General features: G+C 36.2%; 1 protein-coding gene across 2 annotated transcripts; it reads left to right on the top strand.

Moving 5' to 3' along the window:
- Positions 1–2,390: 2,390 nt before the first annotated feature.
- On the top strand, positions 2,391–9,844 carry Gpr65 (G protein-coupled receptor 65). Of its 2 annotated transcripts, none has more exons than XM_070028412.1 (2): positions 2,391–2,457; positions 7,318–9,844. In XM_070028412.1, the coding sequence occupies exon 2, from the start codon at positions 7,774–7,776 to the stop codon at positions 8,782–8,784; it is 1,011 nt and encodes a 336-aa protein (XP_069884513.1). In that variant the 5' UTR covers positions 2,391–2,457; positions 7,318–7,773; the 3' UTR covers positions 8,785–9,844. The 2 variants fall into 2 exon arrangements, with proteins under 2 accessions (XP_069884513.1, XP_069884514.1); XM_070028413.1 differs by lacking the exon at positions 2,391–2,457 and adding an exon at positions 6,386–6,479.
- The last annotated feature ends 5,322 nt before the right edge of the window (positions 9,845–15,166 follow it).

The following is a 15,166-nucleotide window of genomic DNA, read 5'->3' as shown; positions in this document are numbered from 1 at the left end:
CCAGTGCCCTGCTGATGACCAAAGTCTGATGCCTACCAGAAAACTGAATGGACAAGAAGATAGACTCCATAATGCCCATGATCTGAACAGCTGAAAATTAGTCTGGTCTTACCTTTAACCTGATCAGATGTCACTGGGCCTCTGGGCTCTATTCATCAATGTTATAATTAAAAATTTAAAAAAAGATGTAGCACTACGAATTTTTTCTGGGCTACCCAAGAAGCCAATTTGAAACCAGCTGCTAGATTTCTTATGGTGTGAAATTATCACATTTTTATAGTAGGTTAGTCATAATTTTTCTCCTGTTTAATAAAGGGAAGTTAAAGTTTAGTTGTATTTCTTGTGTTCTTTAACTACATCCTTTTTTTTTTGGACAGCAAAATACATAGGTATTTCCTATTAGTATAAAAATACTTTTTTCCCTAAAAGCAGAAGTAGAGTCTATTTAGATAAAACACGATGCTGTGTGAGTCATAAAATACCCATAAATAGAAACTACAGGGAAGCAGATGTGAAAAAAAAAACAAGTAAAAAATGAAAAGTTTGGATTGTAGTCATGAGTAAACTAAAAGCCATTACTTTCATGTTTGTAAATGTTTAGAAGTTTTGTTACTAAACTTGCATATTGTGTATTAATTCTTCATCATTTCAATAATACCCTATTTTGAATTTTAAGTCACTGTATACTTTGCAAACTCTTGGGCGCTTTACACTTCCTTTCTGCCATTGAACCCAAGACTCTCACTTGTCCTTTTTGCTCAAGTGGCACTCTACCACTTGAGCCATACTATGCTTCTGGCTGGGCTGGTTTTGAACTACAGTCCTCAGATCTCAACCTCTTTAGTAGCTAAGTTTACAGGCACAAGCCACCAGCACCTGGTTAAATGTGTTACATTTTATTCTTGTCAAGAAAGACCTACAAAAAAGAGTTTCAGGAGTGGGTAGCAAAGCCCAACAAGAAATGTACTCATTACCTTACTAATGTACAGTGTCTTTACAATAAAATAAAAAAAATTTTTAAAGTTCAGAAACGTTGATATTCTTCATAGCCTGACTAACTCCAAAATGGAAAGATCTTGGTTATATCACAAGTTCTCCTTTCCTATTCCTGGGTAAAGCCAAACCACCAGTATCAACCTTTACTCTCTTTACAAACACACAGCCTTACTCTCTTTACAAACACACAGCCAATTAAGTCTAAAATTAAGCTTAAAATTTCCATCCCAATGGGCTGGGAAGGTGGCTCAGTGGTAGAGCACTTGCCTTGCATGCATCAGGCCCTGGGTTTGATTCCTCACCATCACATATGCAAGGGGAAAAAAAGCCGGAAGTGGCGCTGTGGCTCAAGTGGTAGAATGCTAGCCTTGAGCTGAAGAGCTGTGGGACAGCGCCCAGGCCCAGAGTTCAGACCCACGACCGGACCCCACAAAAAAAAAAAAACAATCCATCCCAAGTCAATTCCTGCCTTGTAAAGTAATAGTCTCCTCTCAATTTAAATAAAAATTTGTGATGACACATTTGAAGACTAATGTCTACCTTTTTACATTTCAAAAGTATGAAGTTCTAGGAGCTCATTTCACTTTGTATTAAACCACTTATAGACCTAGCAATAAATTTTAACTTGTCAAATCACTGCAGGGTTTTTTTTTAAATACCTATGTTATTCTCAAGTGAAATTTCAAGGTTCATACAATTATTTGCCTAAGCCAACTTGTTCAACGGGCTTTAGGGCAAAATAAAAGAGAAAATGGTTCTCCAATATTATATAGCTGAGCCAAATAATCCCTCAAAAGGAAAAACCATAGGACTACAAAGTTGGTCACCTTAACCTCCTTCAAACTCCATTCTCATACTGCTATTAAACCACACAATATCCACTATAAATCACCCAACCCCCGTTCTTCCTCTTATGTCTTGTTCCCAGGAAACTGATCACCTTGACTTCATCTACAATATCCTGCCCTATCTCACATATCCAAGCAAACTCATCTTACTCTACTTGTACATTACATTTTTTAGAGTCCTTATCTGCATTTCCATTGCATCCTGCTCATAATTGAATAGCCCTCCTTTACTTGATAGTTTCCTCTTTGAGTAATAGCCAAGTCCTATCCATTTCCCTCTATAATGTCCTGATGATATGATACACAATGATTGAGTCTAGATTCTGTTAAGAAAAACATGTCTAATGTATTTGTAATAAAGATGTAAAGAGAAAAAGGACATAAAAAGTACTGCAGTAAATGACCAATTAAAAGGGTTACAAATAATTTAAGAGACTCCCTTTCCTTCAAACTTGGTCAATGGGAGGCTTCTCACGAAGGCTCAGCTTCTTCATTGGTTCGTGACGAAGTGTGAGTGCAATTTCCTGCCCCCTTCACAATGCTGGTTCCTTTTCTTGATGCAAGCCGATTTATCAGGCTCCCCGCTCAACAAAACCATCACTCCAAGAAACAGGTAAGTAGAAGATTAGAAACATTCAATAAGGTTTAAAAGTGGAGAGGCTTCTTTGCCATGCTTATGGTTGCTAACATACCCATGTGGAAACTAGAATTGAAGAGAATGATCATGGCATCTTCGCTGGTTTAGGCTGTGTGTTGAAATACCGCGCCTGATGAGAAAGGAAAAGAAATGAGGAAGACACATGGTTTCCTCCACTTTGTCAGTGGTAAAAGGATGTCAAAATTTAAATTTAGAGCAAGTTAGGTAAAACTATGGATATACAAAAGGAGGATGCTTGTCCTCCACATCCTTCTCAGGAAATGGTATAATTGGCAAGCTGCGTGATTTAGGAAGAAATCAACCATCTCCTGGCTACAAAGCTCTCTAGCACTGTTTTGCTCTTCGGTACAGTAATCTACAAAAATACTTTTTATACCCATCAAGAAATGTAAAATTGGAAACGATGTTTCCAATATCAATAAGTACTGATTGTGATCATAAGTTTCTAAGTCACTATCACAGTGTCTGAAACAGAGAGGCTTGATAAGCAGCTAATAAACTGGTAAATGAAAGTTAGCATTTTTCTTTTTTAGAACAGTATAGGAAGGCCGTTTTTGTGTGTCATCAGTGATTTGTATTATTTTTTAGAGCTGGCTAAGATTAGAGATGCTTTAAGATACTATAGAATATCTTTGATGGAGGACATTTGGTTAATAAAAATTACAAGAAGCATAGAAAGGATCCAAATTTCTTAGTGCTGGTTTTAAATACATTTTTTATTAAAATTTGATTAAAGTCACCAAAGTGATATTTGAAAAGATAGCATGTATAATAGGAGTTGTTACCTGTTCCTCTGAATTTTAAGATCCATGTCCATTAAATTATGGAGTATTATATATAACCAGTAGTATCAGTGTGTTACTACAGAAATCACACTGAGTGCTCTGCCCAAATGGTCAAAGATAATCTCCTTCCAGGAAATGTAACAGACAGCCACAGAACAACACATTACTGACTGTCATTGACTCAACAGGAACTGCTACTCTATGGTAAAAGTTTTCCCTGTGCTGGATTCTTTGCTGTGTGGGTCGTCTTCTTTAACCTCCACATCAACCCTATGACGTGGGTGCTAACCTACACATGTGGAAACTGGAACTGAAGAGAAGAAACATACGGGGTCATAGATCCCTCAGTAGCTATTGAGAGCCTTTATCATTGTTGACAGAATCCAGGCTCATAATTGCAAGCTTCTACTGACCCTGTGATGCAACAGCCAGGACCCTGCTTCACCAAACCATTCAGTCCGTGGTTGTTTTGGGCAAGGCAGGAGATGATCTCAGCAGCTAAAGAAATTCATTCCACTGAGAACTTTAAACATCCTTCCTAAAATCATTTTTCTCTCTTACTTTGTTAGAGATTTTAAAAAGCACACGTAGTGCTAAACACGGGCAAAGGAGGAAGTGGCACCTGCTTGTTCATTCTCTCAGTTCATTGTCGCTGTTCGGTGTTGTCGCTAGCTGCATAAGCCTTGTTGTAGAGGTGATGTTGAGCATTTATGAGAGGAGTCCATCCATCCTCAGAAGCTTTCTTTGTGTATCTCACACTTTGCCATAGCATTCTTTACCTGTTTTGTTACAGCCTTCAGATGAGATGTTGCTTTTTATTTATTTTTGAAATTGTCTTTACGTAGTTGTACAAAGGATTTCAATTCAACAAATCAGCTGATGAGTAAAATATCTTTTTATTATTCTCCTCTATCTCTCCCAACCCCATCCATCCCCTCAATTTTCCTAGTTCCATTATCTATATGTATATAGATATAGATATATAGATATAGATACATTGAATATTGTGACTGAATTCTCCACCCCTTTCTCTCTTCATTCATCTACCCACTCTCCTTGACTTCACTTCTGAACCTCAAATTACAGCTTCCTGTTATGCATTTTGTTACATTGTAATAACAACTTGTTTAAAGGAGTTAGGCCATTGGAATACTCCCCTGCATTTACCATACTTCAGTTAATGTTTGTATTATATATGCATATAAACTGCATATGTTTGCATCTATATTTATAAATTAGATCTAACTTTGACCCTTTGTGTTAAATCAAGAATTTTCTCAGTAGTGATTTGTATGAAAATGTCTAGTTTTTTTTTTCCTCTGGTCCTTACAATTTAGTTCTATTTGGGAATAATCCTAGGATGACATATTTTCTTAGCAACTTGGAAATAGTAATCTTCTGCCTTCTGCTGTTGATAGACTTTTATCACTTTAAGATTTATCTTTTGTAGGCAATCCATCATTTCCAAGTCTTTTTTGCTTAGTTTCTGTTTGGTTGTAAACATGTCTATTTTAATTTGCTGTTAACCCCATCTAGGACTGATGGGCTTCATAAATGTAAGGATTTATGAATCCCTCTGAGGCAGACACAGCCTCCACCCATGCTTTTCTTGCTGCTTAGTTTGGAGATGGACTCTAGTGGACTTCTCTGAGCTTTTAGAATTATGATCATGAGTCAAGTGCACCCAGCTAAGTGCACTTTTGATATGAAATTTGAGCTTGGCTTTCCCATATAGTTAACATTGATATTTGGTTATTTCTTTAATTCTATTTTGTAGCACACCAAGTCTCTCGTCAGTTGGAACTAATCTGTTTATTTCCAAAGCATTTATTGCATTTTTTTTACTTCTAGAAAGTATATGTTAATATTTTTTAAATATGCATGATCACTTTTTTATATTCTCTTGCTCCTTCCTCTTCTGCTCACATTCCCTATTCTTTTTCTTTAAACATACTAAGCACACTTCTTTTATGTTCCATATCTACTATATTTAATCTCAAAATCTATCTGGATCTAGTTTTTTAAAATTTCTTATTTCTTCTCAAGCTCCCATGTTGTATTATCTCTCCCTCTCTCTCTCTCTCTCTCTCTCTCTCTCTCTCTCTCTCTCTCTCTCTCTCTCTCTCTCTCTCTCTCTCTCTCTCTCTTTCTCCCTCTCTCTCTCCCTCCCTCCCTCCCTCCTCTCTCTCTCTCTCTTTTAAGAAGGTCATACTTCTTGGGATCCTTTGCAACCTAAGCTGAGGAATGCTTCCTGAAGGGAAAATTTGTATTTCTTTCTTCCAGGTGCATATTGCTTTAGGCAATAAACTTATATCTTTGGTAAATGTATCTCTGTAATCATTAAATAAATAAATAATTTAATGATTAAATTTAACTAATAGATTTAATTATATGATGATTTAATAATTAAATCATTTGCTTATTTGGGTTTTCTGAGTTGACTTTTATATGAGGGGAGAAGTAAAGTCATACTTCTAGGCAAGGCATATGTACTCTATCTGAATATCAAATAGATTCTGTTTCTTTGCCAAGATGCTTTGCATCCTAACCCATACAATCTTTTAACTCCAGTTTTTTACTTTATAGTTGTAATATTTATGCAGATGAATGTATATACTCTTTGTATATTTTGGTCATCATATACAAATGGAGTATATTCGTGCTAAACATACAACTTGATAAATTTCAGCAAGCAGAGCATACTCAGATTAGCTTCATATGATTTCTTTCACTCAGCTTTACATCTATGAGCTTCTAAATAGGTCAGTGCATGTGGCGATAATGTGTTCATTTTCATTGATGTCTAGAGTTCACTTACATTCATATACCACAATTTACTTATCTTTTCTACTGCTAAGGGGCATTAGAGATAGTGGATACTGCAAATACTGCTACCGTGGACATTCTGATTCTTGTATGTGTTGTTTAACAAACATATGTAAATATTTTTAGAAAGCATATACCTAGAAGTAAAATTGTTATATCATATGATATGCATAAGCATAAATACTTTCCCAATCAACAGTATCTCTGAGCCCCAGTAGTCTGCATTCTTACCAACATTTGGTATTTTTTGCCTTTCCTCCATTTTAGGTCTTCTAGGGTGTGTGATGGTATTTCATTGTGGTTGTGCATTTCCTTGATGACTAATGAAGTTGAGCACATTCGTTTCCTTGAAGTGGGCAGAACTATGTAAGGAACTGGCTAACTTTTCTCTGCTGTCTGCTAACATCTGTCAAGATTTTTATGTTATCTTCCGATTTGCTTCTTCCTAGGAGACAGAAGATCCTGAATCCCAGTGTGTATGTGATAGCAAATGACCCCTTCCTACCTGTATAGATCCAACTTTGTGCCTCAGTTCTGTGATCCAGAAGTTCCCTTTCCTGTGGGCCAGCCAAGTGCCTCCTGAATGAGCACAGCTTTTCTGCTTATCCCCTTCATCTAACACTTCCTTTTTCCATCACACTTCTTTTCTTCTTTAGAACGTGGTCTTTCACTTTAAAAGGCTCTCACACCTTATTCATATCTCTAGGTGCAATAACATTAGAGACCTTCTAGTTCTCTATTTTGTTTTAAGAATGAGCTAGATTCTGGACATAGTTCTCATGTTCTGTGCAGGCAGGTCTTCTGTGCTTGGAGTTCAACAGAACTTAAAGGGAGCAGTTCTGATGCCCTTCCTCATGCTCTTACCAATTTTTTCCTTGAAGATCCCTACTCAATAAACCACCCACATCATGAGGAGGCCCCACTTGAATTTTCTACCTTAACTGCTAGAATAGCTTTGCCTGGTGAGAAATATCCTCTCTAATCCAACATCCAGGGGGAAATTCTTCTTTGAGTTAGGTGAAATATCTCACCTTGATTTTTATTTACTGAAGTCAACTAAGTAATTTTCTCCACTTTACATACCTTTATTGTAACTTAAAACATTTTCAACATATTTAATAAAACACTGCTCCAAAATCTTAATTGTTATGAGATTCTGTGTCTTGAAAACATCTAACCTATTCTAGCTCATCTCTCATTACAGAAATAAAGACACCTGAAAATGTTGTGTCAAACTCTGAAGATAAAGTCTTACCTATCCATATTTACATGAATTTCCCAATCTCCTGTGAGACTGAAGAAGAGAAATTGGCCCAATTCTCTATGGAAGCTAAGGGGTACCCCAGCTGACCCTGGCGATTTGTCAGCATTCAGTGACAACGAACATGCAGAATCCTGCTCATTGAATTCACTTTAGCCAACTGCCCGGAGCCTGGATTGTCACATCCACAAGACTGATTTGGAGAAAACTTCCCTTTGCCCACCCTTTAAAAGTGTTGATGAATTGACTAGAACATTAGAAACCAAAAGAAAATTGAATAATAATAAAAAGAAATCTCAGTAAATCAGAAATTGAGGTTATCAAATGATAACAAGGTAAGCCTTGCTTTCCTGGGTACCTTCTAAGAACCAATGTAAATTGCCACCACAAAAAGAAGCCATGAACAGCACGTGTGTTGAAGAACAACATGAACTAGATCACTACTTGTTCCCAATTGTTTACACATTTGTGATTATAGTTGGCATTCCTGCCAATATTGGGTCTCTTGGTGTGTCTTTCCTGCAGGCAAAGAAGGCAAATGAACTAGGAATTTACCTCTTCAGTTTATCACTGTCAGATTTGCTCTATGCATTAACTCTGCCTCTGTGGATTGATTATACTTGGAATAAAGACAACTGGACTTTCTCCCCTGCCCTGTGCAAAGGCAGTGCCTTTTTGATGTACTTGAATTTTTACAGCAGCACAGCTTTTCTCACCTGCATCGCCATCGATCGTTACTTAGCAGTCGTCTACCCTCTGAAGTTTACTTTTCTACGGACGAGAAGGTTTGCCTTCATGGTCAGCCTGTCTGTCTGGATATTAGAGTCCATCTTTAATGCAGTCATTTTATGGAAAGATGAGACAACTGTTGAATATTGCGATGCCGAGAAGTCTAACTTCACTTTATGTTATGACAAATATCCACTGGAGAAGTGGCAGATCAACCTCAACCTGTTCAGGACATGCACGGGGTATGTAATACCTTTGGCTACCATCATGGTTTGCAACCAGAAAGTCTACCAAGCTGTGCGGCACAATCAAGCCACAGAAAACAGTGAAAAAGTAAGAATCATAAAACTGCTTATTAGCATCACACTGACCTTTGTCCTGTGCTTTACTCCCTTTCATGTGATGGTGCTGATTCGCTGCATTTTGGAACGGGAAGTGAATTTTGATGACCACAAGTCTGGAAAGCAGACTTTTACAATGTACAGAATCACTGTAGCATTAACTAGTTTAAACTGTGTTGCTGATCCAATCCTGTACTGTTTTGTCACAGAAACAGGAAGATCAGATATGTGGAATATATTAAAGTCCTGTGCTTGTAGACATAGTAGAGCACAAAGACAAAGGAAACACATGCTTTCTACATCTACAAGAGATACCATGCAATTAGAAGTCCTAGAATAGAATAAAGGATTTTGAGGGGTGGGAGAGATTAAGGGTGTGATGTAATCAAAATCCCATTTTGAAAAGGATTAGGTGTTCTAAGTCAATGTTTCAGTCTTGTTCAATGGAAATATTTGTAATGTATATTGTACAGTTACTTCTTTCACTTATTAATGAGGTATATGAAGCAAAATTTAGTATTTTCTTAGTGGCTTTGAATCAGTGCCATTAATGTTATCCATCATTGAATCTGTGGTACAATTCTTCTGAGCTAGTAAGCTGTATAGGATTGTTCATTTTTAAATCAGTAGCATCTCTGGTTTTATGATGTTTCTTGCTTTCTCTTTATGGTTAGCTTCTGTATTTCAGGTTGTCACCTATCAGTTCTATCACTGATATTTATCTGTGTCCAGAAACCTGAGTTACTAAATACTTCTAAGATTATCATTCACTAATGTTTATTGAACCTACTCCTCATACAAAGGGTTGCATTAACAACAAGTTTTACAAAAGGCATTGTCTCTGGTACCTTCATGAAGTTTCCACTCATTCAGAACCTTTGCCACCAAGCTTGGGAGATTTCTATATAAGATGAAAAATGTGAATAAGCTCTGAGCTTTGTTTTGGTTTTAAATTATAGTTGAGTATATGAAAGTTGAAATTATCAGACATATTCAGATAAATAGTGATAGCAAAATTTATCTTCAGAGGTTTAATTTTGAACGTAGAGATGTTGGGAAGTATAAGTATACTATTTGTTTCTTCATTGTAGAAATTGTCCAGCCTCATTAAATAGGAACCAGATAAACATTTTTCTTAAGATTTTTATCCTAATCTTTCCTCTTTTTCCTTCCATCTCACCTCTTTCTTATCCTTTTAACTCCGCCACAAATGATCAGATAACAAATATCTTGATGCTGACTGGTGTGCTCCTGAGAACCCTGATAAGAAGAAACATTAATATCCTTTCACTAGTGAAAAATCAGTTCATGAATAAATGATAGGAATTTTCCACTTAGGTCTTCTGGGACAATGTGTATACAATAAAAAGCCACTTTGCTTTGGTGCATTCTTTATTCTCCACATGCTGTTGTTCATGACGTCTTTAGAAAGTTAATAGGCTGTCTACATTCTGAGACATACCCACACAACACTTAGGTACTAGAGATATAGCATGCAAATGCAGAGTAATTAAAATAATATGAGCTATTTGATTAATTACTGGTAAAATATCGGCAGCATGTAAGTTGGATATGTTTAAACGTAAAAGATTCAGAAATGACTGGGCCCACATATGGAAAGTCAGATTAAGAGCGCAACCCCAGGATGCACCACTGGCTGAAAGGGAAGAGATCTTGAAGCCAAGAATCCTGAATTCCCTCCAGAAATGACTTTTTAAGAATATGCTTAACAAAAACATATTCATGAAGAGTTGTTCAGTATAACTGCTGGACTTGTCAGGGAGTTATTTCTTTAACCAACCCCTCTGGGAATATAATTAATAATATAGATAATAATAAGCTGATTCAATTGTTTTGATTGGCTATGAAAACAGACATGGCCAGTACAAATCTGGGCCATTTAACACCCATGTTCTCATCAGTGACAGCAGCAAAACATTGATTTAGTTGTTACAGGATTAGTGTCCAATTGAGTCAGTCACCAAAACTTCTAGCAGCCTGTCTTTTCTCTCAGAATAGAGTCAGTCATGGAAGAACTAATATGACAGGATATCCATAGCGTTCAGGACAGAACATGGTAGGCATATCTAAAATGACTAACATTGGACAGTTAGCTCTTTCATTATAAAAAAAAACTTTTAGATTCTTCATTAAAATGTCCTTTTATGAAGAAAGAAGGACCAATGGAGACAGGAATGGTGGGTGACCATAGTCATAATAGTACATGTACAGCCAAGTAATGGAACCAGGTAATTTGAGGAAATGGGGGTGGGAAGCTGGAATAAATGTCGGGGGAGATAGAAAGGGTGATAATGATCAAGAGATATCATATTCATAATTGATATGTTGAAATGAAGCCCCTTTACACAACAAATTAAAATTTATAAAAAATAAATTTAAAATTAATAAATTCCAGTTCCAAGGAGCATACACTGGGGTGACAGATGAAAAGATGTCCATGCATTATCATCTCATAATCTTTTAATAACATGGAACAAGGACTAATTTAAATGGACAGTAATAACATGAACAAGGAATAATTTTAATGGACAGGCATGATTAAACCCAAGATGTCGCCTCTACCCTTGCTTTTATAGTGCCACATTGTTCTGGGGCTAGTTTAAGGGAACAGATCAAAAAGGTACATTCTGTGTGGTATCAGGGTATCAGGAAGCAGTAAGATAAGAAGCTTCAGTAACAAATCCAGAATACCAGGAATCGGTAAAATATACAGAGGCACACATTCCTGTCTTTTGACAGGATTACTGCAGAAGGTCAGACACACTCTGCCAAAGCCATCCCACAACCAGAAGTTTTCAAATGGCCTCATTCATTCTCCATGCATTCATCCACAGTTTCCACAGTGCCTTAGGGTTCCCCAAAATAAGTAAATAAATAGATAGCCCCCTGAAACAGAAGGTATTTCTGGAAGAGAAAACACCTTCTAGCTGTAATATGCGGAATCTTGGTGTCAGAAGACCTAAATTGGAGCAGCAGGCCCTTTACTTTAGTAGCAGTTTGAAAATGTTTCATGATTTTTCTCACGGCTCAGTTTCTGTAAGCTGCAGGATACCTGCTTCTGTAACCAGTTGATGTAGAAATGCTTTGTGCCTGTGGTGAGCTGTCTCAGTATTACTTAATTGCTCTATCTTCATCAGCATGTCGGACAGCTGCCCAAGAGACAGGAACTATGAGAAGCTGGCCCAGGACATTATTTTGAGTGACTCCTTCCAGAAGGTTAACTATATTCATTCAACTTACTCAAGGACTGTCATGGTTTGTGGTGCTGTGGGTCTCTTTTCAGTAGCATCTGCTCTGAGAGGAGACACACTGTGAACTTCAGCACATGGATAAACATCCACTTGGATGTTTATCACGACATGGTGATTCATATTAAAAAAGGAATGTTTTAAAACATTTGACTATGAAATTTGTTATTCAGCATGTAACAAATACTAATTATACAGACAATCCAGGAAGACATTAGATATAGATTTTTAAAACTCTAGTTTTCTTACCTTGTCTGGGAAATATTTATGGATGGAGGGGAATTTAAAAGACATTTAAAAAAAAAACAACTTTTTCTGTCTAAATTAGATAATATTATCTCTGGGATCATCTGAAGTAAATCTATTTACCCAAACTTATTTATTCCTTTTATTTTCTTTTTCAAGTTAAACTGACTGATGTTTTTCTCCAGGATATTATCTATTCTTTAAAGGAATAATTAGATAAATAATTACTTACCATTTGCCTGTTGTCACTTTGTTAACTCAGTTCACTTATTTTTAGCTTGGTGGTTTTGATTTTAAAATAGTGTCTGATAGAGTGTATGTAGCCATTTCTTTTTACAGCACTTTCATCTTCTTCAATGCTGCTTTCTACCCAGTAACCACAGTCACAATTCTGCCATCCATGTGTGGGGCCCTGTTCTTTTCTGGTAAAACCCATCCCATCCACTAGTTGCTATGGCAACACAACTTCTACTATAACATCCTGACCCAAGCAGGCTTTTGTGACAATAGACTTCTTTGTCTATCAGGTGCCCATGTCAGGAAATCAGAAGATTTTCTTAAATGGAAACAAGCAAACATAACATACACTCACAATTTGCCTCAACTCTCTCTCTCTCTCTCTCTCTCTCTCTCTCTCTCTCTCACACACACACACACACACACACACACACACACACACACACACACACATTCCTTTAAATCTCTGTGCCCTTTGAGCACATGCCTGGAATGTTTTGTAAGGTATCAACAATTATTAACTAGAATAGAGATTACCTTCTTGGTATTTAAAATAATGCACCATCTGATTTTATTTATTGTTACCAACAAATAATTCTTCAGAAGAATTTTTCCAATAGTGGGCTTTGAACTCAGGGCTTTGAGCCTTCCAGGCAAGTGCCCTACTACTTGAGCCACACCCTCAGCCCCTTTTGCTTTAGTTCTTCAGATAATGGCTTCTGTTTTTGCCTAGGCTGGCTTCAGACCAAGATATTCTTATCTACATTTCCTGCACAGTTATAGCTATAGACATGTACCACTACCCTGTGTGGCTTGTTGGTGAAGATAAAGGCCTAGAGCCTAAATCTGTATTCCTCCTGATCTCCAACTCCTAGTAGCTCAGATTACAGGTGCTCACTACCTTTTCTGGCCCTGAGTGGAGGACATTTTTGAGATTCTTTTCCCATCTCTCATTCTTTGTTTCTGAAAGGGGCTGCTAGAGGAGTTGTGGTAAGAAGACTCCTATCTACTTTGTATCATTATTGTGTTATTCTGGGAAAAATTATCTCAGATCAAGATTGTTTACATTTATTAGATAGACACCTGGGGGAGGCTAATAAATATTTAATTATAAGAAAGCAAAAGGGTTGTCCAAACAGGTTTTCATTCATATTTTAAGTGCTTGATCCAATTCAAGTAGAAAAGATACTTGAGCACTATTGGCTCTTACCTTCCAGCATTTCAAACAGCTTAATGATGGAGCACATTGACATTAGTGTGTGTTCTTGGTTACTTTAGTTGGATGCACCTGGCTTAAAGAACTAGTCTAACAAAGGCAAAAGTAGGTCAAAGTTGGGATAAAGAAATGATGTGGGATGGAGATTGTGTTTTTCTACTCCAGAGATCCTATTTTTGCTAGATAACTTGTCGTTGACCACATATATATGTATATATGCATATGTATGCATGTATACAAATATATACGTATATATAAATATATGTATACACAATAATAATAATAATAATAATAATAATAATAATAATAATAATAATAATATGCCGATGTCCTGGCTGAAGCCACTAGGTGGCAATCATGTCCTGTCACAGAACCTTATTCATTACTCTCAGAAGAGCCGAGAGTGGCTGTTGGTGTAGCTCCCCCCAGTGCCCCCCCCAAAAAAAAAGAACTGGAAATTAAAGGCAGGGGAAGGCAGAAATTCCCTAGCATCGTTAATTGGTCTACCTTCATAGAAGCTCAGCCATTGTCATTACTTTAAGCTTTAAATTTCAATCCAGAATTTCTTTCTGCAAGCTAGATAAAACTCAGTTCACACAAATGCAGGCTATATTGCATAATTTCTGCTGGATTGTGGAACTAGCTTGGGGACTTGGCTTTATTTAATTGTCTTACCCATTTGAGAAAGTATATATGAAAATACCTTTCATATAAACAAAACTACATAAGAGTCAAGCTAATATATAAGATATTTTCTTTAAAGCTGTAAGCAGTGTTGCAAGATATAATTCAATATATGAAAAGTTTTCATTTTCAAATTTATTGTTTGCTCTTAACACCAATGAAAATTACACATTATTTTTTACTAATTTTAATTTGTTCTCTCTCAAAGAATAGTAATATAATCATGTTCTAATTTGACATCACTTATATCCTAAACATAATGTCTTGTAATCTTCTTTTTTGCTTATAATTTTCTGAAGTTTTTATGAATCACCAGAGGATATTTGCACATTTAAAAACTAGGTTTCAATTCCCCAAATAATGTGGAAATTAGCGATTCCAAAAGCAAACCATATGGATACAACAAGTAGAGGAATGAGCTAGAGAAGTCTCAGGATTATTCAGAACAATCTAGGATAAAATTATAGATTGATGTCTGGGAAATATGTGCTCAGTTTCATGTCTAATATAAACAAGAAATTTTATAATGGCTTGACTAATCAGCACTATGGAAATGTTAAACTTGAGTTCTCAGCATTTCTTTGAAACTTCTTGTATATTTGATTGATCTTGTAAACATCCTGAGAGAGTATTCTTTGCAGAGTTACCCTAAAATTTCTGGCCCTGCCTTAACATCTATCCATGCTCAAAAATGATTTAACTTGGAAATTTCACTGGACATTTATAATTTGTAAATTTTATAAATTTTTGTTCTGACTTCCAAAAGGACTGTTCTTAAGTATATTCTCACTACTAAGCATAATTATTTGTCAAATGAATAAATAGCATATTAATGGAACCAGTTGAGAATGAGCCATTTTTAACCACTTCAGGGTTCAGTTCGAGAAACCCTTTTTTGTATTTTTGCGTTAAATTTTTTTAAGATTATATGGGATTTACAGAAAAAAGTCCCTTTGGAGTATCTTGATTAGTAGCTTTTACATTTGATAAAGTAGAAGTAGAGTAGAAACAGTTATTATCAATGAATTATTTCTATCATAACTTGGTAGTAATAGAAATTCTGAAGATGA

This window comes from Dipodomys merriami, unplaced genomic scaffold, assembly GCF_024711535.1.
Source record: "Dipodomys merriami isolate MVZ:Mamm:240054 unplaced genomic scaffold, mDipMer1.0.p SCAF_1, whole genome shotgun sequence".
Lineage (NCBI taxonomy): Eukaryota > Metazoa > Chordata > Mammalia > Rodentia > Heteromyidae > Dipodomys > Dipodomys merriami.
This window is presented reverse-complemented; position numbering and strand designations above follow the sequence as displayed.

Bases quoted from the DNA above. Each gene is read 5' to 3' on its own strand.
- Gpr65 (XM_070028412.1), top strand. From the start codon at position 7,774: ATGAACAGCACGTGTGTTGAAGAACAACATGAACTAGATCACTACTTG.